Genomic DNA, 25856 nt, shown 5'->3' on the forward strand with positions numbered 1-25856 from the left:
CTGCACGAACCCTTGTCCTTACCAAGCTGCTGAGGAATGAAAGGAAGCCAGGGACCCTCCGAAGGCAGCAGTGATGTGGACCAACCCCCTGGAGCCAGCACCCTCCCGAGGGCCATAGACGACCCAGGGAACTGGAGAGAGCTCAAGACAGGAAACCCCAGCTTTCCTAAAGTCCCCGTGGATGCTGACAAAAGGAGATCTGAATTGTGGGGAGAGCCTGTCCTAGGTTACACAGCTGCAGAGTGATTTTTTCTCCTCCGGCACTGAATCTCCCCCCACCCCACCTCCAACCCCCAGACGTCCAGAGTACCATGAAGAATTATGAGGATGTGTGACAGAGGTATCCAGATGTTGATCACCACCGTGGGAGCCTTCGCAGCTTTTAGTTTAATGACCATTGCAGTGGGCACGGACTACTGGTTATATTCCAGAGGCGTGTGCAGGACTAAATCTACAAGTGATAATGAAACCAGCAGGAAGAATGAAGAAGTAATGACCCATTCGGGGCTGTGGAGGACCTGCTGCTTAGAAGGTATTTACAAATTCCTCTCGATGGCTCTGAATTATCCAGCTTCTGATATCTGGTGGGTGTTCAGGGAGCTGTGGAGGCAGTGGTGGGGAAAGAGGAATAGTTGGGATTATTGCTGAGAATGTGCAGGTGTCCAGACTGTTCCCAGCAAGACCGATGCTGTGTGGGATGGAAGTGTTGGATCTTGTTGATTGTTTTTGGTGTAAGCTTCATGTGACGAGATTTGGGTGACACTCGAGGCAGCTTCTGCAGTTGAGATATCTTGAAATCCAGAATCCTCGGGCATGTTGTGAACTGCTTGGGTCTCTGGTTAGAGAAGAGGGTCTTCACAGTTGCTTTGATTGCATTTCAGTGGTGGGGTGAGGAAAAGAGGAAGCCAAGATAGAAGGGAGAGAGAGAGAGAGAGAGAGAGAGACCGACCCTGGTCTGACCTGGTGCATCCTGAGCTATTTCTTAACATGGTCTTTTCAGTTTCTTCTGAGTTTGGTCTAACTAGATATTGTCATAAACTTCCAATGCCAACCAGTATCAGGGTAACATGTGGAAACCCCCACCTCCTGCTACACACGTTTAAAGAAAACTTCCTTATTTATACCTGTGTCATTATTTTGGATCAAAATAAAACGGAAGTGTTAGGAATTGAATCCACCTGCCTTCATTCCTAAATCATCCCCAAACCCCACAAATAATATTTCATGGCATTTACATAAGGTTGATTCCCCAAGAACTGCAGCTCATCACTTCTAATTCTAAAGATTAGAGGATTTGTTCTACATTATAATGAAGAGGACAGAGCCGTTTTAGAATGGGTAGCCTATCTCACTCTTGAACTTGTTTCACTACATGAGGGTTGACTCTCAGTAGCTCTGGGCAGTGCCTGGGTATCATGGGGAGAGAAAAGAGAGATAAAGAAGAAAATCAAAGCCCTGTGGAACCTGGATGCCTGAGGGAAGTCACTGGATTAGAGGGACAGTAGACAGTTTTGTTTTTTTTCAGGCTTCTGAGGAATCTGTCAAGCTTATCACAATGATAAGCAAGAAAATATGGATTTCCTATGTCCTCCCCTCCCTTCCTGTCATAGCTCTCTATACCTGCATTCCCAGTGGCTGATATTGTCAGAGCTTCTGGAGAACTTGCATTTATGTAAATGTCTTAGGAAGTCATGCTATGACATCACTCACTAGTGTAATATTGCACCATCCCTGGCCTTCTTCCCATGCCCTGACTCTGAACAACTGCTCTCCTGACTGTAGCGCTACTACAATTGATTGTGTTTCCAACGCATATTTGCAACTGGTGGGAAGCCCAGGTAGGAAGGGGCTACTTAAATTGCAACTACGATCATGTGAAGTCGAAAGACCCGAGCAAGGCTGCAAATGACCTGTGTAACCTTGGCCAAGACCTTTGCCCTCTCCAACTCTCAATGTATCAATAGGAGCAATGATTAGTTTGCAATTGGTGGTCTTGCCTAAGCATTCTCCAACAGGTTTACTGTATCCAGGGCACTGACTGAAAATTGTGAGATGAATCTTTCTTAAACATTGACAAAATGCTAATATTTGTGATTCTTTGTGATCATGCACAAGCTGGATGGTGAAGTCATTTTCCTTAGGAAATTCCATGAATTCCTTTTCCTATGTTGGCAAGAAGGAATCAAATTATATTTTGGTGATACTGGGATATGGTGAATGTTTGGATGCCTACATAGTTCCAGAGATGGCATTTAAAAAATCTGAAGCACCTCTCAAGCCCCAAATGGCACATAGGTATATCATGTTTTAGTCATTTATAGTCCTTCTGCTTCTTGCAACTAAACCTGGAAGTACCCAATGAAACACCAATTTTGGCTTTCCCCATTATACTCTATGAAAAAAAAAATCTGTCAGAGCAGAAGTGTGGCCTAAAATTTCTGAACCCTTGCTCAGAATTTCTCAAGTGATGGTTTCCTCTTTTTTCCCAACATCATGTCCTACACCCACAATTTGCACAAGGAATTGGAAATCCACCCAGGCTTTCTGTGGGCTTGGTGGGAGAAGTGAGAAATTGACTCAAGAAAGAACTGGATGAATTGAAGATGTGTTCTTAGGCAAGTGAATTCTTCTGAGAAAATTCATTTGCAGTCTTCCTACAATTTGGCCCAGCTAAATCATTTTTATACTTTTGAAATATTAAATACAACAAGATGCACAAACATTAATGAATCACAACAAATTTTTTAGCTAATGTATACAGCCCTATCACTAACATGTAGATGGGCCTGGCTAACATTTGAAATGGGATTCTTTCTTAATATACCCAATATATCAAGTGTTCGAGGAATTTGCAGGACCCTTTGGTGTCTGTATGGTAAGATACAGGCTGTAGGCAACATCTATTTCCATCCTCTGAGATTGAAGATGCATAGCCATCTCCTATTTGGTATCTCTTTTCTGTCCCCGAGCCTCAACATCTTCATCTTCTGGTCCTTTATGTATCCAAGGAGACCAGGGGTGGGAGTGGATCTTGTAGCTCAATTTTCTTACAGATCCAATCAGAAGAGTTCCTCCTTCCGTACATTTTTAAAAGCCAAGAGACAATGTGGCTAATTTGTCCAAAAGAAGAAAATGCTCAGGAGGGACATGGCAGTTGTCTGCAAGTATCTGAAAGGCTGTCATTTGGAAGAGAGATTTGAAATGTTCTATGTAGCCTCAATGTGGGTAGAAGTAGGGACTAGAGTTAAAAATAAATAACTATCCAATGGGGAATGGGAATCTCCAGGAAGCCTTGGAGTCCCCAACATCAATGATATTCACATAGGAGAAAATAACTTCAATTGTTCCTTGACTTGACTAGACATTGGAATCTCATGATGAGTTTTTCTAAAATAGATCATCAGAACCCACAATTAAATCTCTTGCTTCTATATGTCTATGATGGATCGCTAGAATCTGAATTTTCTAAGTCCTCCAGGTAATCATGAGGTTCAAGCCAACACATATTGAGTATTTACAAGGGGCTTGGACATGACTATGTTTGATAATGAGGATCACATCACTCAAGGAAGAGAAGGATATTTCCAGTTTTTATTCCCATAACCCACCAGAATGTCATTTATCTTTAGCCCTTACTACATGCTAACACTGCTCTATGAATTTCAAAAAAAAATCTTAAACTTTTGATGAAATGCTTTCCTGTTCAGAAGAGCTCAGTGATGTAGGTACAATTATCATTAATCTCATTTTATAGATGAGGAAACTGAGGGAAAAAAATTACATAACTTGCCCAAGGTCACAAACCTCCACTCAGCAGTCAATACTTAAAATCTACACTAGGCTGCCCCTCAGAGCATTTGCTAGAGAACATTAATTCGTGTTCTGATGGATAGTTTGCTACTGGTACAAGCATCAGCTCAGGAGAATGCCCAGCCACATGGGTTTTTCCATTCTAGAAGTCCCCGATCTCAGAACACTCAGCCTGTGTGGCATCAGCAGGAGAGCAAGAGCCACCAGATACCACCAACTCAGAGGTGACAAAGGACACACTTTGAATGGGGGAAAAAAAAAAAGATCAACCTATGTACAGACACCCACACTGAGAAACCAAAACGAATGACTGACTCATTATCTGGAAGAGCATGCGAGGCATTCACAAACAATGGCAGCCCGTGAAGTGGAGTGAGAACATGTGCAGTATGGAACTCTCTCATTAAGAAAAACCTCTTCAAGTCCTAGCTACAACCAAAGCAATGTATTTCATGGGTAGAAAGACCACTGGCCTAGGAGCTTGGAAGCTCTGGGTGATATATTCATTTAATGTTACTAACAGTTAGCTCCATCGTGTGACTGGTTGTCCTCCGTTGGAACCCAGTTGACCCAATTCTAAGAAGAAGAACTTATGGTGAGATGGGGGAGTAAGAAATACAAATAAATGTCCGTGTGGCCTAGGCAAGCAGTGTGAAGTGTGAAACAAGTATTTCAAAGTCCTCTGGATTCTATGGGGCAGGGTTTTAGAATACATTTGGGAAGATATATGGTACCTGAAACTTGGTCTCAGTGTGGGGGCAGCAGGGAGTGGTGGGGACTGTGGCAAATTGAAGGGCACAAGCACCATCTAAAAAAGCAACTATGACTTGACTTCAGTTGATTTTCACCTCGGGGAGATGTGCACCCAATGGGGCCCAGAATTCCCTGTAAAGAAAAGCCAGGGTGCAAAAATCTCTTCGATTTTAAAACTCGGGCAACTGGTTTGCCTTCTTAAAAAATCTGGCATTAATTGTTTCCATTGTAGCTGAACTTGGCCTACGGGATGCCAGTTTTGAGTCCCCCAAATTGCCTCAGTGCCCTTTCTAATCCAAATTTTGGATATTTTCATATCTGATCCCTAAATTGTCCTTTATAAGCCAATAATCACTTTTTCAATTCATTTTTTTTTAAATGAACTACTAAGAAAAGAAAGCCCACTTAGGATTTTAGGACAGGGGACTTAAAATTTATGGAAAAGAGGTTCAATAAACTGCTGTTTCTGCTCCAGATGGGCCTAGATGACACCAAACATCTGGCTGAAAAACTGGAAAAAAAAAATTAGCCAGTCATTAGAAGTTCCCCCATATTTCCTCGTCTCCAGATGGTTGACTTTTTCAGCCAGATGGGGTTCCAGCTTTATTTATGTGTTCGGAAGGCTTCAGGGAAGCTGCAAAGATGTGGTTGAGCATGAGGGGAGACAGAGACATCCCAGTTATGGAGGAATTCCTGTGTGCCGAGCCCTGGGCTCCGATGGGGTGACTCACATTTGGCATCTTCTACCCCCAGGAGACTTGGAACGCCATAAGGACCCCTGGGTTTGGAGACACGGCTGCTTAGACACAGTTCCTAAGTAGCCCCTTCTGCTCCCCCAGTCCTGGACTGAATGCCACACACCCCCCCTTAGCCATGGGTGTAGAACGTTCTAGAGCTCTTCTCCCTGTACCCTTCTGTGTTCTTCCTCCTCACCCACAAGGCCCCCCCAAAAAACACATAGGAAGGAGGCTGGGGTCCTAGAATAGGCGTGGGTGACCTGGCCGTGTGTGGGTTTAGTCAGGACTGGGCAGGAAGTAGAGGTCAGAACGTAAGCATGATGAACAGGCAAGTTTCCACCGACTTCCCACCTCGGCTACAGCCCCCCTGGCCCCTTCTGGAACCTCCCAGAGAGTCCTAAGATCCATCAAGTGAAGGGTGAAGAGCTGACCCCACAGGCACCCTCTCGGCCCTGGGAAACCATCTGTTCTTCTGGGCTGGCCTTGTGCTCTACTGATGGCTGAATATTTGAAATCTCATTCTGAGTTGTGTCATCGCTGGTAGAAAGACCCTCCTTATGTTTTTTCTACCTCTCCTGTGTGACTCCACAATCCCACCCATCTTAAGAAGTAGATGCTTTGAAAATACTGTTGTTGGTTTCACCGCTCAAAATTGTATCTTCTGGATTAGAATAAAGGCCCGTGGCTGGCCTGTGTCCCAAAGCTGGGTGATCAGTGTGGTTTATTTGTATGGGGTAACTAGTGGGTGTCAAAAAAATGATTAAAACAAGGAATCAGGCAAAACGAGGGTGCATTCTTTTAACGTTCTCCCAGACTGTGTGCAACAAGTTCACCTGAGAAGTCATTCCATTCTCTGGGGACATATATGTTTAACTTTTCTTCTTCTTCTTCTTCTTCTTCTTCTTCTCCTTCTCCTTCTCCTCCTTCTCCTTCTCCTTCTCCTTCTTCTTCTTCTTTTTTTAATAAATTTGGGCCTAGCTGCTACATATCCCCTAGTAGAAACCTGAGAAAATGCATACATATAATTTTTGGTCAGTAGAGGGACACATGATTTCTGTTCATTAAAAGAGATAACCCCAAAGATTGTGGATTTAGTACTTGCTTTCCAGAACACGAATCCGTTTTATATCTAACTTAGCAATCTTACTTGAGAACTTTTTCCCTGAAAAATAAAATAACCCAGTTTTTCCCTTCCTTATAGTTGAGTTGGAAAAAAAAAATCTGACATAAACTCACTACGTATTTTAGAAGAATTGTCTTTTTTTTTAAGCAATTTGAAAATTATGCTATGACATGGGGAAGTCCCCCCAATGAAAACAATGTTTCTGAGGTTGAAGAGAAACCTGGAAAACCCCAAGGCTGATTTCCTCCTCCCACATCCTTGTGACCCTGGCAGAACGCACCGCTCCAATAGAGGAGCCGACGTGCCTTCACAATTTATTCAAGACCAGAGTGGATGCTGGATAATAGCAGGGGTTTGGGGGCCTGGTGGAGTTGGGGTCTCATCTGGATCCTCCCACTTCCTGACTGGGGGACCTTGGAAGTCCCTCCCCCTCTGAGCATTATTTTCCTTACCTGCCGAAAGGGAGAGAACAAAAACAGCAAGTGCTCTGAACGGTTTTACGTTTAGTTCTTGTGGCTCCTTCAAGCTTCTGAGTAACACATTGGCCATGAGCTCACGATTCATTCATTTTAGACGATATCTATTTGCAAAGAAAAATGGTGGTTAGCCTCATATACCAATTTCTCCCCTTTCTCCAAATACTTTGAGTTCCTCTGCCTGTGGCTCCAAGAGAATCATGCATATCAAACAGGGGACCTGGGAAAAAGAGAGACTAGTATCTCATCACCAGATTGGATGCGCTCAGGTACCAGTCTCAGCAAGGGAGTTGGGCGGGGAACAGGGTGGGTAAGTGATGGGGCAGCCTTTTTGGAATGGTGATGCCCTGTGAATGGACTGGTTCCAGTGATGGAGAGCTGAGTTTGAGCCATTGTGCGCCTGTCCCCAGGCAAACTGCCCCTAGCCAGGTCTGCAAGTTGCTTGTGAAGACATTGCCCTACCCAAAGCTGTCTGGCCTTGGGGTCCAGCCGAGGCTGAAAGTCACCCACACTCCACTCATCAGACTCACACCTTGGCCCAGAACTCTGTCTACCCAAAGGGAAGAGGATCTTTTAAAAAAAATGGTACAGGTCAACTTGGGTACCAAGTGCATGGGTCTGTGAGTGGCTGATAGCAGAAGCCAACGCTGAATAGGAAATCCTGCCCCAGAGTTAGATGTGCCACATCAGGGAAGGAAGTGGCGGTGGGAGGGCACCCTAAGACTCTCCACTAGTCAATGCATGTTCCCTGCTGAGAGTCAACATGTAGGTCCCCGCCACACAGAGAGAGCCCAGCCGTGGGTGCTGGCTGGAAAAACTGTAACAACCAATCAGAAAGATTTGCAAGGTCACCCAGCAAAATGAAGTGACAGGTTGATTTTTATTTTCTCTCTCTCTCTCTCTTCCTGCTCTGGTCATGGGTCTCTAAGGGAAATGGGATTTGCTATCGTTTGGAAGCATAGAAATCTCCTCCCTTCCCGAGGAGAGCCAGTAAAGCAGAGATAAAGGAGGAGCATTCTGGATTGGAGTGGCATTTCAGGGGTCTGCTGAGGCTTGCTCCCCAATGCCGCAGATGAACAGCAATGTCTAGAAACTTCTCAGCCGAAGAGATATCCCTCCAAGGAAGGGGCTCATCTGTGGCTACTTCCTGTGAGCTTGGGTGGGACAGCTACCTCCAGAGCAAATCTTCCCTCCTTCCTGGAATTGGTAAGCCAGAGAGGCAGTGTTATGGATCATGAGGGTTTGCTTTTAAGGGAGCTATAGGAGTGGACAGGCCATGAGAACCAACCCCAGAGAGATCCAAGGACCAGGCCCTGAGCCTTTCTTTCTTTCTTTCTTTTTTCTTTCTTTCACAGATTCTGACACACACTGATGTCAGGCACTGTTCTCAGGAAGCACTCTACAAACACTGCTTCATCTCCACGACTTCCTCCGGAGATAGATCTTATTATTATCCCCATTTTGCAAAGAGAAGTGTGCAATCAATCAGAGCCAGGATTCAAACCTCACTCTCTGCTGTCTTTTATTACCTAATGCCGGCCTAAACAGGCTGCACTGATCTCATAATGGGCCTTGTCTACTTCTGGTTTTTCTGCTCCACTAGCAAGAGGACGGAGGCTCAGAGGGTAGCTTGTCCAAGATCATGCTTCTAGGTGACAGGGACGTGAGCCTCAGCCTCACTCGCCCTAACCATCACACTACACTGCCTTGATTTAAAAGCCCAGGCCTAACGGGCTAGGTTTCCTTCTACCTGTCTGCTCTGATGTCAAGGAGAGTGTGGTATCAATCACTAGCTCTGAGCCATTCAATGACTAGGAAAAAAAAAATTACTCCAACAGTTGCCACAAGCAAGGTCAAGGTCAAAGAGAAAAAATAGTGAAGCCAATAAGAGTTTTAGCCTCTGTAGCACTCGGCTGTGAAGAAGCACTGTCTCTGGAGGTTCAATGCAAATTTTTATTTTAAAAGGTGACGTGTCAATCATTTGGAAGTGAGAAGCACAGGCGTCTGAGGGGGGCGGGGCGGTGCACGTGAGCAGACCACTGGAGGGCCTCACATCTTCCCTACCGGGCCAAGTGTGTGCAAACTTGGGCATGCCATTAGGTTTGTGGCTGTCCCCCTCCCTGAGGATTAATCTTGGCACAGTATTTATTTGACCTCTTTGAGCTTTCGACTCTGGGTCAAGCAGAAGTCAAGGATTCCATCCCCAGTCCACCTCCTGGTTTTGGGTTTGGACAACTCTATTCCACAGGCAAAATCCATCTGCAGCCAAATCCCCAGTGCATCCCTCAGAGGCCAAAATCATCTCTGAAGAGCACCAGTCAGTGCACCCATGTACCACCAGGCCTGATTTTTGCTGACCTTGGGCTTGAGTGGACCAGAAATGGGCAGATGGATGAAATTTGGGGCGGACAGGTCCTAAAACCAACAAATATATTGTTACCATCCCCAAACTCTATTCGCCACCTTTCTCTGAATCACCAGCCTAACGCCAGAGCCTGGGGTATATAGTAGATGCTCAATAAATATACATTACTTTGTTGCTGGAGGGAGGATAACTCAATTACCTTGCGCTTCTCCTGGTGTAAGCACACTAATCCCTAACGATTGCTGTTCTGCTCCTGAGTGCTTACAAACCACCCTTTTAATAACATATCCTATTATGCCGGTCATGATTTTTTTTTTTTTTTATAATTCAGCAGCCTGTAGTTTATGGAAATCTGGCTTTCCAGTCTTGAAAAAAAATTCTCCATGCTATTTGTCATCTGTTATTTTCCAGTTTGTCCTTGAAGATTGTCCAGAATAGTTCAACCATCGCATCTTAAAATTCCTCCAATACCTTGGGTGCAAACTTATTGTGTGGACATATTGTGTATACACCCAGCAGACTGCTTCTATTCCTTGTGCCTAAGAGTCTCTATATATATTTAGTTACCTGGACGTTTAGGAAATGGAATTTCCACTACTCTATATTCTGTAGCATATGCTGTTTGGTATCATGCATTGCTGCTCTGGAATCCGATAATACCTACCTGTTAAATGAGAGAGATTCAAAAACTCACGGGTAACGACTGGGGGGCATCTTCTCTCATCTAATCCATTACAAAATTCTACTGTCGCCCGTGGAAATTGGTTTTGGCAGAGGGCAGTTAATAGAGATGCATATTTACAACAAATCATTTTGACCCTTTGCAAATCCCGGGGCCGCAGAACCAATTAGCTGTTTCTCAGCTGAAGATGCCTTAAAAATCTGCATCACCCCATGAGTTTGGATTCTTCAAAATATTGCTTTTCACCAAAGATGAATCTGGCGTGGGATCAAAATGTTCTAGGTGTTTAGAGAAAAATAAAAAAGATCAAATCAAGAGGCAATGATGTTAATCAGAGTCAAAGGGTCTACTATGCAGCATAATAATTGCCCCTTGTGCCTTTGCACTCTGCGATGGGGGGAGGATTCAGCTCCTGAGCAGTGGGGAGATGGCAGGGTTAGGGATGGAAGGAATTATAAGGTCTGGACCAAGGAAATCAGGGCGAGGCCAGCTCTGGAGGACTATTTGCCAGCGAGAGTCCCTGGGGCTTAGCTGCAGGGACCTCTCATCGCCTTAAGAAGTAAGGAATCATTTCCCAGCACAAGGGACTCCTTCCAAATCACCCTGACACGGGGCGCTGGGGTGAAGTGGACACCGAAGTTTGAGCTTCCTTGAGAAGGGGACACTTCATTTACAATGTGAAAGAGGCGAGAACCAAGTCCAGTGGTTGATGAGGGAAGGGCATTGAGGCAAAAGGAACAGCAACTGCAAAGACCTGAGGTCTCAAGGCAGCTGTGTGGCTGAGGAGGAGGGAAGTGGGTCAGTCGAGGTCCTGGGGGAGCCAGGCCACCCCCAGGCCTTGAAAGGAGCTATAGGGACTTTGACTTTGACTCTGAGCAAACTGGAAGCCTCTGGGGAATTTTGGACTCCTGTTCTTGAGTTTGCCAGGTCTGAGTCTTCTCCACGGTGTCACCTGCTGTGGTTCGTCCTGTGACTGTCCCTTCTTCCCTCAGGCAAGAACTTCAGCTGTCTCTTTAAAACCTTTGCCCTGCTCTGTCCTCAGCCTCCTGGTGACAGGGCGCCGTGAAACAGCATCTCAGCCTTGTCCTCCTTCTTCCCCTAAAGAGGAATCCATGGTCCCTTATGATTCTCAGTGTTTTAATTCTCCCTGGGGCGGGGAGGGGGGCGGTTTAAATAAAAAGTGACATCCATGTAGAAACTTCTGGCACTGATGGAACCTTGCAAAGATCTTGCAGTCATCCTTCCTGCCGGGCAGCCCCTCTCCAGCTCACAGATCTTCTCCCACCCCTGCGGCTCAAGCTAGCACGTCTTCCCTGCAGGCCCCCCATCCAGCCTGGAGAGCCCATCAGTCATGCTAAACGAAGGGTTTGCAATTGGTGGGTACTCTGGCCGGGGTTCCCTGCCCTCTGGGTACCTCTCCAGCAGCCACTGTCTGCTGGACACAATGCCAGGTCCTGAGGACTTGGACGAGGACCAGGGAGACAGAGTAGGTAAGCTAACAACCATGAAGGGGAGGTGCAGGCAAAGATGGCGCACCCAGGTGAAGCTCCTGCAGCATCGAGTAGGAGGCCCTGGCTTAGTCAATGTTGGGGTTGTCATGGAAACGCTCCCTTAGGGCTTCTGCCTCCCCAAAGTGCCTGGTCCTCCGGAGGTGCTCGAAGCACTTTTGCAGAACACACAGAGGCTTGTGGAGAACACACCACCGAGGACTGTCCTCTCCTGGTCCTGGGAGTTGGAATCCAAGGGAATTCAGACCTCCTGGCCTCTTCCCCTTAGGCAAAGGGGACAGAGATCCTTGAGGACCCTTTGAGTGATCACACATTTATTAATGAAAAAAATTATTATTGAAAAAAATTGACCCTGGCTATTCAATTATAATGGTTTTCTTTTTTGCATGGTATTTTTCCTGGTGTATTTTCTTAATCAAAATACTTTCAAAATGTATAAGTGAGAGGCTGGGGCACAGATAGAGAGCTTGCCTAGCACGTGTGAGGCACTGGGTTCGATCCTCACCACATAAAAATAAATAAAATAAAGGTATTGTGTCCATCTATAACTAAAAATCAGAAATATAAAAGTAATGCAAAAGCGCATTTTTATTTTTATTTTTATTTAAAAACATTTTAAAGCCCACGTCCTTTTATTTATTTATTTTTGGTACTGGGAATTGAACCCAGAGGTGCTTAACCACTGAGCCATATTCCCAGCCCCTTTTTTAAAATTTTTATTTAAAAACAGGGTCTCACTGAATTGCTTAGAGCCTCGCTAAGTTGCTGAGGCTGCCTTTGAACTCACAATCCTCCTGCCTCAGTTTCCCAAGCCACTGGGATTACAGACATACACCACCAACACGCATTTTTTTTAATATAACACAAAATCTAACTGAGTTTATCTTTGTACCCTTACTATAATCTCATCCACTCCTCCTTCCCCCAAAATGATTGCCATTTCCGTTCCAATGATTGCCATTGCCATTGGTGAATAGCTAATAAATATCATTTCCTTATTTTTCCACCCTACCAAATCAAAGGGATGAGAGAGGGTATGATTTTCCTCTTTGAGTTCAAATTCTTCAGAATCTACTCAAAAGCTTTCTAAAATCTATCTTATTATGTATAAAGGCACTTAATCATTCACACTATTTTAAAAATTAAATCAGAGAGAAGGGATTTTAATGAGAGTCACCCACCTCCTCTTCCCCAGTGCAAGTTATTTTTTTAACCATTTCTGATTTGGTTCTGCCGGTGTTCACCCACATCCCTAAATAATATGTTTGTCTATTTCTTGATTTATCATCTATTGACTTCCTGCCATGATACGGGAGGACTGAGCTAACTTACTCCACCCTCTGTATCGATTAACTTTCTAATTTTTAAAAGTAACATAAATCTTCATTTCTTTTCCCACTCACCTTGGATAGAATGTCTTAGCCTCCTGCTTTCTGGGAGGAGGATGGGCACATCCTCCATCAGCCTCTACCTGTGTCTGTTGGTTATATCTGTTCCTCATTGTCAAGATTCATCCGGGTGCGTCCTGTTCTGCGGCTGCACCAATACCTCCCTGCTTGGGCTGTGGACAGACTCTGAAGTTGGACAGCCAATGGCCATGATGATGACTATGTAGATCACATCCGACTCCAAGTGAAGGGGTTTTCTGTCAATTCCCCTTTCTGGCTTCGATGTCACCATCTCTGAGTCACTGGAAGGAAAATATCCAAATGGTGTTCACCAGTTGCTCAAAATTATGTCGTGTGTGTTTACATCACAGTTGGGCAATTTAGTACAATTTTCATTTTTTTTCCCCTGGAGTTTCTGAAGGACCCAAGGGGGTTTTTAACATGTTCTTTTAGAGCAGAATTAGGTTTTTCAAAAAACACAAGCCCTGTGTGTGTGTGTGTGGGGGGGGAGATCTTTCTGGAAGAATTACTCCTCTTTCCCCACCTCTTTTTCCTACTTCTTCAGTAGAGTCTGAGGTTGAGAATTCAAACTCTCCCACCATGAGCTCAAGCAAGCTCGAAAATCAAGTCAACCACATAGGACCGTCTGACTTCCGGTGCGTCACTTAAGCTGAGTTGGTTTCCTCATCTAGATTATCATTGCACCCACTCATAAGGTTGCTATGGGTACTTAATATTTGGATGGCACTTAGAAGAGTGCTTGTCACACATAAGTACCAAGGTGGTGGTGGTGTGCTTATCCCATTTTCCCGGAATAAACAGATTACACAGAATCTCCTCATCTGCACTGTTCTGTCAACAGCAGGAAATCATCTGGGCCATGGCTGCTGTATCCCCTAGAATTTTCTCCAGCCTCAGAGAAGACTGAGGCAAAGCCAAAGATACAGTTGATGGAGACCCCTCCCAGGGAACCAGGCTCACAGTCTTTAGGGACCAAGTCTTGGGCCTGATTCTTTTCAAAGTCGCTGATAGGGTCATCAAAATGTTAGGAAATCTATGTCCCTAACATTCTCCTAGCTTCTCAGTGTTCCTATTCTCGTAGCTTCTCAGTGACAGCAGCAGGATTCAAACTCGGGTCTTGCAAATCTGAAAGCCAAAGTCCTTAATTCCGATGCTACAGCCCAGCCTTCTCAAGGGTGGACTTCTACCAGAGCCAGGGGGCAGGGACGCAGGCTTCCCAAGATCCTTCCAGAAAGTCCACAGCATCAAAACTGTTTCAGAGTAATCGTAACCTCCTGTTTGCCTTTTTCATTGTGTTGACATTTGCACTAATGATGCAAAAGCAGACATGGGTACACCTGCTGGAGCCCGATCACAAACCATGACAGTGACTCAGTCGGCATTGTGTGAATTACCACCACTCCTAGGCAGAGAAAACATTAGTGTCACTTTAAGATATTCCTGGCGGAACAGCAAGAAAAACAGAAAAGAAAAAGTGTTCATTTTATTAAATCTCAAGGCTTGAGCAGTCGATTTTAATAGTGTGGGTAACACAGTGGGAAGCATCTTCGAGGCACCTCAGATGCAAAGCCAAGTGCACTGGTGGTCTCTGGCAAAGACCCTCGGGGGTCTGAGTCGTGAGCTGCACTCGCTGCTTTCCCCCCCCCCACTACCCCATGAAACGTCATATTTACTTGAAAGAATGACTGACAGGCAAATTATGGTTATTCAGACTTGGGTATTTGGCAGATTTTTTTTTTCAAAAAATGAGCTAAGTAAGCCTGTCACTTCAAAGAAAGCAACTAACAGTATTTGTTGCCAAGGATAAAATTCAAGGTTTCAAGTGAAAATTCCAATTTGGGAAAACTTGTATCTGGCCCCATGAACCAATGTGATGTTCTTTTTTTTTTAATATCGTGTACTGAAATGTGGCAAATTTAGAAGACCTGCATAAGTTAGTGAATCAATATTTCCCAGAAAACCAATGCATATGCCCAGGAAAAGATCCATTCAAGGTGCAAGATGAGAACAATGGCTTTTAATAGGCCAGAACATGAAAAGCTAATTAATATGGTTTCAGATTCTACATTGCAACCAGCTTTTAAGAATCTACACTTGTTGAGATTTGGTGTAATAAAAAAGAACAACATCCACAAATATTTTCGCAGGGTATTCAAATATTCCTCTCTTTGCCATCCACATATTGGTGTGAGATTAGATTTTCTTCATTTACTTCGGCCCAAACAACCTTTGGCCAAGGATCAAATGCAGAGCCAATGAGAATCTGACTTCTATGAAGCCAGACATTGAAGAGGGTTGCAAAGAATCTAAAAACAAATGCCACTCTTCTCATTCAATATTTTTTTTTCTGGAAAGTATATTATTTTTTTTTTCATGAAAATGTGTTATTGATGGTAATGTGCAACTGGGGTTGCTCATCATTTGGAAATGAATTGAAAATTTAAAAGTTTTTTTTTTTTTTTTGCTTCTTTCTAATTCAAGAAATACCAAATAGATACAAGTCACAAAAACAAAAAGCTCAATCATTAAGCATGAAGCCAGACGGAGAGCAAAAATTTGAGGGCTGTATTTTAATTCTGATGACAAATTTCAGATGGTCCAGGAGAGACACTGAAAGAGTCATTTTCTAACCTTGTCACATTGGCTTCTGGGCTTGCCTTTCCTTCTCCGGTGGGAGATGAAACACGGTCCCTTGGTGAGAACTGCCTTCTCTGTTTCTGAGTTCTTTTTTAGTTGCAGCTAAGCAAAGCCATTGTTCCTCCATTGCAAGAGGCAATGGGGGACTTCAGCAGCCCCCGGAAGAGGTGTCTTTGATTAAAATGCAGCCCTGCTGGTGTAAAGTCTGATGGGGCCCGGAGGACGCGTAGCATCTTGTGTCTTTGTTCACAGTGACAAAGCCAAGCCACAACTCCACGGAGTCGGGATCTAAGTGCAGGAAAACCATGCTGTAGCTCCTCAGGCGTTTGGTGGCTTAAATTTATGTACTGTCCACTTTCTACCCTATAAGCATAGAGACTGCGGTGAGGATGCAGAGTTTATAGGATGGAAGGGACTACTGGGAAGTCTCTGAACACACACTCCCCTTGGCCCATCTGCTGCTAGGTTCTAGAAAACAAAGAGAAATCAGAAGAAAAAAATAAGGCTGGGGTCTGCAGCCCGGTACATCTCTTCTGTTTCTTTGTTGCTCGCCCAGCCCCACATCTGTTCCTCTTTTCTCCTTCTGGGAATGGAGTTCTCGTTTTCTTTGGGGGATCTCTACGTCACCCTGTTCACAATCCGTGTGGTTCATATGGAACCGACCCAAGCCCGGCTCTCAGGATGAGTATGTGACCTAGGAATGACCTTGAAGATTACCATAAGGCACCTGGAGTTTACACCAGGCCAGTGATTCTCAACAGGGACATTTGGCCATGTTTGTAGACATTTGTTTGGTTGTCACCATTCGGAGGGGAGCAGTACTGGATCCCGTGGGTGAGGCTGGGGAGACTGCCAAACACCTGGCAAAGCACAGGGCACCCCCTACACCCACACCAGCAAAGGACTATCAAGTCCCAAATGTTGAGAGCATCAAGGCCGAGAACCTGCTGGGAGGGGAAGGGGGAGCCATGGGAGGGCTGTAAGCAGAGGGGCCATGTGACCTGAGTCGGAGCTTTTACAGTGAAGTGGCTATTCACAGACTGTGGCTACTGCAATCGCCCTGGTAAGAGAGGACTTGAGAAACGTGAAGCTCATGTGATCTGGAAATAGACATTTGGAAACTGGCGGAAGTAAAGAGCAGAGGCTTAGTGGGGAATGAGAACCTCGGGTAAGCTGTGACACATAGCGCGTAGGTCCAGACACAGAGCCCTTGGGAGCTTCCGCATGTCACAGTAAAGTCATAATCTCCACATCTAACATTGCACGTGCCACACCTGCTACGCTACATAATTTACATGATCACATAAGCAACTCTTACTGTCCCCATCTGGCAGAGAAGAAAACGTACACACAGAGAGTTTAAGCAACAGACCCAAGGCCACACAGGTAGCTATCACCTGAGACAGAATTTGAACTCAAAGGCTATGAGGCCATGGCTTCCCTCTATAACCACCAGGCTACCTACCCAGATGGAGAAGAAAGAATCTTCCAGAAGAAAAAAAATCACAAGTCTCAGAAGAGCTGACGGATGCATGAGAGTTAGGGAGACCTAAGCAAGGTTTCATCTGGAGGCTCCTTCTGGCTGGACTGTAGAGAGCAGAGTGGGGAAGGGAAGAAGAATATTTGAAGATGGATTATGAGGACTTAGTGCAACAATGCAGTAACAATGGATTCCCATATTAAGGAAGGGGCAGAAGTGATAGAGGCTTCGGCCAGCACTTTGGCAGATACTCAGAAGCAAGAATCGGACAGAATTTCCTGATGATTCTATGTAAAGGGTGAGGGAGAAGGAGGTCAAAGACTCTTCCAGCCTTCAGATCCCCTTCGGTGACAGCAAGCTCAGTCATGGAGAGGTGGCGAGTTAGCTTTTGAACACGTCGAGTTTGCAGTCACCTATGTGACATTCAAGCGGGGCTGTTGAGGGGGCCACTGGATCGTCTGCTGTGGTGCTCCTGGGGACATCTTGTCTAATTATTTCTACGCTTTCTGATCACAAAACACTCAAACATGCACATCCCAACCCCCGCTAATTGTAATCGAGACAACCCGATGAAAAGGCCATTAGGGGAGATTCCGGGTGACAGATGAACTGATGTTAAAAGTCCGCGTGCGACATCAGGAGGTCACCGCGGTCTAATTGGGCACGGATAAGGTTTACTGGGTCACGGGAAGCAAGTTGTGCGTAACCATTCTGTCAGCCCCTTGCCTGCTATTTCTGACTTATCTTCTGGTTTTGAGTGAGCATTAAGGAACCCTTTCATAAATGGTGACCTTTCGAAATTTGAAATGATGGTTTCTGGCTAATTTCCATAGCAGCCCTGGGGCTGCTGTTTGAAGGTCATGGGCTGGAAGCTCTTGACTTGTCTGCACCCTGTGCTCTCAACCATAATTTGGAAAAGGGCAGTGTTATTTTCATCCTTAAAATGCCTATCATTCAGATGAAGGAGCATCTTCATGGTTGTGTGGTCAAACATGGTTTGAGGATGAAAAATGTAATAAGCTTATTTAAAAAAATAAAATAAAATAAAAAAGACCAGACCCAATCTTTTGTGCAGAATTCAGGAGCCTTTTGCCTGAAGTCGTAGTAATACAATAATACTGTCCATGTTACCTGGAAGTCTCTGAGTGGCACCAAATTCTGTTTTAAGACTGGAGATACAGAGAAAGGAGAGAACCTGATTGGTTCACATAACTGGAGAGTGTAGACAGGGTTAGATGTATGGGGTTGAATCTATTGTTTCCTTTGCTTTCTGCACCGACTCTATTTTGAAGCCATGAATGGGCGACTCAGGAATCCACCAGGATGCTCTCTTCCAGGCCAGAATCCAGCATGAGTAGGCGTTTCCTGCCCAGCAAGCAATTCATTGGCTGGGGTTAGGTCACGTGCCCACGACTGAACCAATCACTGCAGGAAAGGGGTCTCAAAGAGCTGATTGGCTGAAGCTCAGTCAGGGGTTCCAATCTAGGAGTAGGAGAGCCAGAGCGCCCCCGCCCCCCAGAGACAGGTGTGCTAATAAACAGCAGCTGTGATTGGTGGGCTGCGACCTGTCCAGAACTGTTCTAAGCAATGTGCAATATTTTTTTTTCTCATTTGTTCCTTATAATGACCATTTGGGGTAGGTATTATTTTATCACCTTTTTAATCATGAGGGAAAAAAATTGTGATAATAAGTAAATTGTCCCAGGAGCCACCACTGATAAAAGACACAACCACAGAGAGGTGAAGTCTCCTTCCCAGAGACCCCCAGGAGATTCCAATAGTGGAATCCCGATACATTCAGGCAGCCTGAGAGCCCAGCCACAGCCTTCTGTTACCACCCTGGGAGAGGATGGAGTTTCCAGATGGCCACTCTAACTTAACACTCTGCAGTTACAGAGGCTTTCAAATATGATTTCGTTTTTTCCCCCTCCCAACAAACTTTATGAATGAGACTGGATGCAAGAGCAGCATTCCCATCCCCCATGAGGAACCTGGGGTTCAGATTCATTGATCAGCTCTAGATCAAACATGGAGGCAGCTGGGCCACAGGAGAGTGGAATCTCATGCCCACCCCTTCTGACCCCGCAGCAGCGGAACCTAAGAGCTTGGTAAATGTTCAGGGCTTATCCCAGGCTTTTCCAGAGGACTTACCTACATGTGCCACCCCCTTGCTACTTTCTGTACTCCTTATAGGCAGAGGTCAAAAATCCCAAGAACTTGGACACAAAATTACCCTCGCAGACTATAAACTGTAAACCTATTTATGCATCAATGTGTCCATGTGAAATTTATCTTTTGTCAAATTCACATTCATGCATAATAGATATGCACACATACACACATAAAACAGATTGATTTCTGAATATTCTAATGTGATTTTTAATCTATATTTTTATTTCTAAGATTCTGTCATACTGGTTTTTGAATTAATGTAGCTTTGCAAGACTCTGAATACTACATGGGCTTCCTTATCGATATCTTAACTCATGATCTGATTTTCCCAGCAGATGTTCTGACTGTTCTATCAGCTTGCCAGAAAAAAACTGGGATAGCAATAAAGATTTAAATAATAGATTTATTTGGGCACAATCAAAACATTGATTTCATATTTTAAATGTCTCTTTTATTTGTTAATATTCTATTCTATGTCTTTTAGAGAAATTTTAACATTTTTCACATTCAAGCTGGGGATAGTATTTCTGGGTAGTTTCTATATTTTGGGAAAGTCATGTTACTTTCCAGGATATTTTCCAAGTTATTAATATTACTGCTATAGAAGAAAGCTACTATTGATCTGTGATTATCTATTTGTAAGATGCTTGAACTTTTCTTTTACTGGTGCCTATTGTAATTAATTTCATTTAGGTTTCTGGTTATACAATCTTTTTTTTTTTTTTTTTGGTACCAGGGATTGAACCCAGGGGCACTTTACCACTGAGCCACATCCCCAGTCCCTTTTTATATTTTATTTGGAGACAGGGTCTCACTGAGTTGCTTAGGGCCTCGATAAATTGCTGAGGCTGGCTTTGAACTCACAATCCTCCTGCCTCAGCCTCCTGAGCCACTGGGATTACAGGCGTGAGCTACCACACCCAGCCTCAGTTGTACAATCTTATCGTCTATAAATAATAGATAAAGCTTCACGTCTCCCCACATTTCTTTTCCTTGGGATGAGGTTTAAATCGCAGTGTTAGGTAACGTAGTGGCCATGGACCACCTTGCCTTACTCCCCACTGTAATAGCTTCCTGTGAATGGTACTATCAAAATGTCACTACATGGCATAAATGTCTGAGTAGACATCTCATAATTCACACAAGCCCAGTGATCTGCATTGTAGTAACTCCTCTGAAGTGAAAATTTCCTGCAGGATTTTACCAAGAAGCAGGGTATTTTCCATTGGTTGAGACAGGTTTTCTATATTACTGGTATTTATCAAGGTTTCCACTAATGTCTAGCTAACTAAGAATTTCAATCAGGCAAGGAGGTTTATATATTTGGATATCTATTGAAATTATAAAACTTTTTTTGTTTTGTTTTTAGTAGCAGGGATTGAACCTAGGGGCACTCAACCACTGAGCCACATCCCCAGCCCTTTTCATATTTTATTTAGAGAAAGGGTCTCGCTAAGTTGCTTAGGGCCTCACCTAAGTTGCTGAGGCTGGCTTCAAACTCTCGATCCTCCTGCCTCAGCCTCCTGAGCTACTGGGATTACAGGCATGCACGCACCTGGCTGAAATTATAATTTTTTAACCCTTTTGTTTTATTAATAGGACAAGCTGTATTAATGCCTTTCATCTTAGCAAACTAAAGCTTCCATTCTTTGTAATAAATCCTTGGGAGTCATATTTTATTTTTTGTTATAATGTTGAAATAGATTTGCTAAAATATAATATGGGATGTAGTCACCTGATCAAGTGATTTTTCTATACTCTGAAATAGACTAAAATGGCAGGTAAATGTTCGTATAAAAATTTATGACCTGGGGCTGGCCTTTTTTTTTCTTTTCTTTTCTTTTTTTGGTGCTGGGGATTGAACCCAGGGCCTTGTGCATTTGAGGTAAGCCCTCAGCCAACTAAGCCACATCCCCAGCCCCTTCCTGGGGCCCTTTGAAAGTGGTCTATTAGTACCTTCTTTCTCATTTGTCAAGATCAGGAGTCATTTCTGTTTCCTAGAAAGCCTTCATTTCATAGAAATGTATAAATGTTGGAGTAGAGCGTTCAACAGTGTGATTGTTTACCACTTATTTTCTTCCAAGTCTGCCTTTTTTTCTTCTCTGTTTTCTCATTTGGTCTCCAACTGCATTTTTAATTGGTGTCCTCGCCTCTCCCAAGATTGTGCCACGAAGTTGTCTTTCAGTCTTCAAACTTCAGGCTTCGAGTTTCCATCTTTTTCTGGGCTTTCTCGTGTATTTTTGAAGAGGTTGAGAAGAACCGTCGAAGGGAAGCTCGCCAAATGCCATTTTGAGTAATAAATTCTTGCTCCTGTTTTTTTAAAAACCCATATTTAAAATTTCATCTTGTTGAGGTTCACAGGTTTTAGTGTGAGGAGATCCTTTGGGGGATCCTAACCCACATCTCGCAGAGTCACTGGCTGTCTTGGGGAAGGGACATCTGCCGATGGGGTTGACTAGATTGTCACCTCTGTTCTCAGAAAGTCGTTGGTGATGCCATTGGACAGGGGAAAGTTCCCGGATGCAGTCCTGGGGTCAGGGAGGCGCTGAGCATCCTCAGCACCGAAAGTCGCACCTGTGAACTCCGGTGCGGTTCCCTGAGCGCCCCCCGGTGCAGGTGGAGTCCGGGTTGTTCACTCCTATTTCCCACACGCTCCAAGACTGACTCCGGTGTCCCCTGGTGCTGGTCTGGCTTAGACCCATGAAGCCAAAAAGATGTGACCCCTGCTCTCAATGGACTTAAGTAGGAGAAAATCCTTTCTTGGTTGTGTGATTTCCTGTAGCGCAAGGTGACCGCAGCATTATTTTCTTATATGTGTGAACGTTGATAGTTCTAAGTTCCTTCTTTAAAGATTATAAAAGCATGTATTCTGGATATGCGTTCTTTATTGAATATGCATATTAAAGAATCTTCTCTAACTTAAAAAAAAAAAGATTATAAAACCAATGTATTTACCAGCAAAACTCTCCAAAAATAGGAAAAGAAGTAACAGTACACCCTGCTGTATTCCTCCCCTGCCTCACCCTCACTGACTCCAAACTAGCCATTGTTAACAGTTGTATTTCCTCTACACCCCTCTTGACCCTCAAAACACACACACACACACACACACACACACACACACACACGAGAGGGCCATTCTTTGCCTTTAGAAATTGAATCACGTGTTAGACATTACTCTGTCACTTAATCTCCCCCTGATACCTTCCGGCTATCCTTCCAGGTCAACAGATACTAACTCAGTCTTTTTCATGGTGGCATAATATTCCACTGGTCAGAATCCCCCCATTTATTCAACCATAAAGTGGACTTTTCACTCTATTTCCAGTTATTGCTGTTGCTATCCTTCTTATTCCCATATCCTTGTGTACTAGTGCTTTTGTTTTTCTGCCTGGGCTTCCAAAAATGAGACTTCTGGATCAATTAGGGCGTAGTCTAGTAGATATTGTCAGATTATGATTTTAAAAGATCGCAGCAAGGGGGGATTTGTTATCAGACCAATGTCTTTATTAGTAAGATAAAGAACCCCACACTTAGAAAGGAGATCCCCCAGAAGGGGATGGAAGCACAAATGTGAGCCCTGAGTTTCGGTCTGACCTTGGCCTTGGGCAATGGCAAAACCAAGTCTGGCCTCCTGTTTTGTGGTGGACCTTGTTCTGGGAACAATAAAGGCAGCGTTGCCATTTATTGAGTGTTTTCTGGGTGACATGGCAATGCCTCAAGCCCTCAGCTTCCACCTCACTCTCATTTCTGTGTATTTTTAGTTTATTTTTATTTTCTAATTTTTATTGTTTTGGTACTGAGGATTGAACCCAGGAGTGGTTGACCACTGAGTCCCATCCCCAGACCTTCTATATTTTATTTAGAGACAGGCTCTCGCTAAGTTGCTCAGGCCCTCGCTAAGTTGCTGAGGCTGGCTTTGAACTCGAGATCCTCCGGCCTCAGCCTCCCGAGCTGCTGGGATGACAGTGCATGGCCCTGCCCCACCCGCCTCGTGTTCTGACCACCACGGGGGTTTCTTCCAATGATGCCATTGCCGAGTCCCATCTGCCATGAACCCAGACACTCGCCTTGAGCAGGGTCAAGGCCGATCCTTGCTTCCTGTCGTGAAGGAGGACACTCCTGGGTAAGGTCCTTGCAGTGAGTCTGACCTGCAGGATGTGGGCCCTTCACGGGGACCTCTCTTTGCTCTCTCTTGACAGGAGACAGTCCTAGCTGGAGTGCAGACTCTGGGATCAGTTGGGAACCCACCTGTGTCCTTCAGCAGTTGTCCTGAGACTCTAAGCCTCCTGCTCTCTTGGCCCATGGCTGCCCGACTCAGTCTCCTGTCTTCTCCCAGAGCACCGTCCCCTGGGGGGACAGGCCATGTCCCTGCCCCTTGGCTTACAGGTCCTGAGGCAGCACAACACTGGCGGGTGTGGCTTCGTGATCATTACATTCAACAGTGTTTTAAAGTAACGGCGAGGGCTCTCAGGAGAGAGGGACAGTGAATTCCCGGTTATCGAGGGCTCACCGTGGGACAGGTGCTGTCTTGGAACCTAATAAGCATTCACTCTGCGGAGCAGGAATGATTATTTCTATATGGTAGTTTTCTATGTAGTATTATTTTATAGTCATTTCTATGAGCTGTAGACATCCCCACTGAATGAAGAAGAAAAATGAAATTTAGCAGAATCAGGGTGACTTTGCAAGAATCGCCTTGGTGGTGGCGATGGTGGCTGTGACAGCATCTTGAGCCTTTTCAATGAGCAGTCATTCATCTCAGGCTCTGTCTGCACTGTCTCTGTTAGTGCTCGAAGCCACGAGTCATCCAACCAGCAAATTCTACTATTATTATCCCCGTTCACAGATGGAAAAACTGAGGCCCCAGTTCAGTGACTTGCCAAAGGCACTTGGTGATGGTTGGCACTCCGGTCTTTCTGATTCCTTAGAAGGGCCTCTTCCGCTTGCTTTGGAAGGGAAATCTTCTGTGGCAGTGATTCAAATCTAAACATCCAGCTTCCTGGGCCACTCTGAGATGCAGTGTCATGCCACCACCCAGGAGGCCTGGGGACAGGAAGCCAGATCCCATGTCCCTCCTTCTTCTGGACCCCGTGGGCAACATGATTCTGCATCCTGTCTCGTGGCTCCACAGACGGTCTGTGCTTGGCACGGCCCGCTGTCCCCATGGAACATCTGTGCCCACTACTTCTGTGAGTGATTCTATTTTCCACACATCCCCAGCTCGTTAGAAAGCAAGGCTCCTATTTGTTGGTGGATGTTTGCAATCTGAAGCCGAAACAGACAAGAAAAATGATTGAGCTGATTCACGCTGGAGGGGAGTCTCACACACACACACACACACACACACACACGCACGCACAATTAGTGAGGACCGATCTCTGGCATCTGATCCAAGGCCTGAGGTGACTTTGTCCACCCAGGGGCCATTTGGCTCTTGGTGACGCCTGCCCAGTGGGGAGATGGTCATGCAGCGATGGTGGTCTTCCCCGACCAGGGCTGCAGCCCAGCGTCCTCTGGACCAGGCAACCAGGCGAAGTGTCAATGTCCTAAGACACCCTCCCTCAACCAATGTAATGTGAAAGCTGAACTAAGCAGCGCCCCGCAGCCAGGCCAACCCGGGGCCCTGCACAACGGTCCCTCTGCCCCTTTACAAATGCACAGAACTTCCTCAACATTCCTCTCAGATTTTCCACTTTTGGTCTTTGGCCAAATGCAATCTTTAAAAATACACATTTGGCAAGAATCTGGAAAAAAAAATCCCTTCAGATTGTTATGTGATGGTGGGGAAAGACACGCTTTTTTTTTTTTTTAAACTCTAAAAAAAGCACCTTAGCATTTTGTAGGCTTTTATAATTCTCAAACAGCTGAAATGCTAAAACTTTCAAGTTGGCAGGATTGAAACTGAGAGCTGCAAAGCCGGTTCCCTTTGACAGGAGTGGGTTCCTCGTCTTGCAGACGGGTTTGATGGACCGGCGTCCTGAGCCTTCAACACAGCGGGTGGCCACCCACCGGCAGGGAGCCCTTCACCCCTGGGTCTCCATCTCCCTTCTAGCTGCAGGTACAGACCACTCTGGGAGCCACTGTGGGGCTAACCCACAAAGGCTACCCCACTGCCCTCCTAGCTCCTGGTGGTGTAGCCTAGTGGTTAGGGATTCGGGCTGTGAAACTAGACCCACCCAGGGTTGGCAGACTGCCTAGTTCCATTGCTATGAATGACATGACCTCACTCCAGCTCCTCTGTGCCTCGGTTTACTGATCTGTAAAATGGGAATCATCCTGATCTGATGGGATTGCCACGGGGCCCAAGCAAGTTAATTTTTATAAAGGGCCTTAGACCCATACTAAGAACCCAGAGGTCATTCCATAATATTGGCTATCGCTTATTAACAAGACAGATGTGGGTCAGGAGCGAGGGACCGGGGGCACTCCCGCCTGGAAGGAGAGAAAGGCTGGGGATATAGCTGGCAGGGGTGAGATTAGCCCAAAGTCCATCAATAATGAAGACCTACTATGTGTCAGAGACTCTCCTGGGATTCAGAATTAACAGTTAGTATATTGGTGAGCTATGCCCATTCAGTTTCTAGAAAGGACTGAAGGAGATTCCTAGCCATACAACATACATTGGGGTGATTTTAAATTATACCCCCAAAAATGGGAATATAGAAAAAAAACAAGAATGACTCTAAACATGTGTATGGTGA

The 25856-nt window shown here is 45.0% G+C and overlaps 1 protein-coding gene across 1 annotated transcript in view; it reads left to right on the forward strand.

Moving 5' to 3' along the window:
• The first annotated feature begins 321 nt into the window (after positions 1–321).
• Cacng3 (calcium voltage-gated channel auxiliary subunit gamma 3) overlaps positions 322–25856 on the forward strand; it is a 77668-nt gene continuing 52133 nt past the window's right edge. Inside the window, exon 1 of the mRNA XM_027948623.3 lies at positions 322–532. Within this exon, the coding sequence (XP_027804424.1) occupies positions 322–532 (211 nt within the window). The remainder of the gene's footprint in view (positions 533–25856) is intronic.

The sequence above is a fragment of the Marmota flaviventris genome, chromosome 19 (assembly GCF_047511675.1).
Source record: "Marmota flaviventris isolate mMarFla1 chromosome 19, mMarFla1.hap1, whole genome shotgun sequence".
Lineage (NCBI taxonomy): Eukaryota > Metazoa > Chordata > Mammalia > Rodentia > Sciuridae > Marmota > Marmota flaviventris.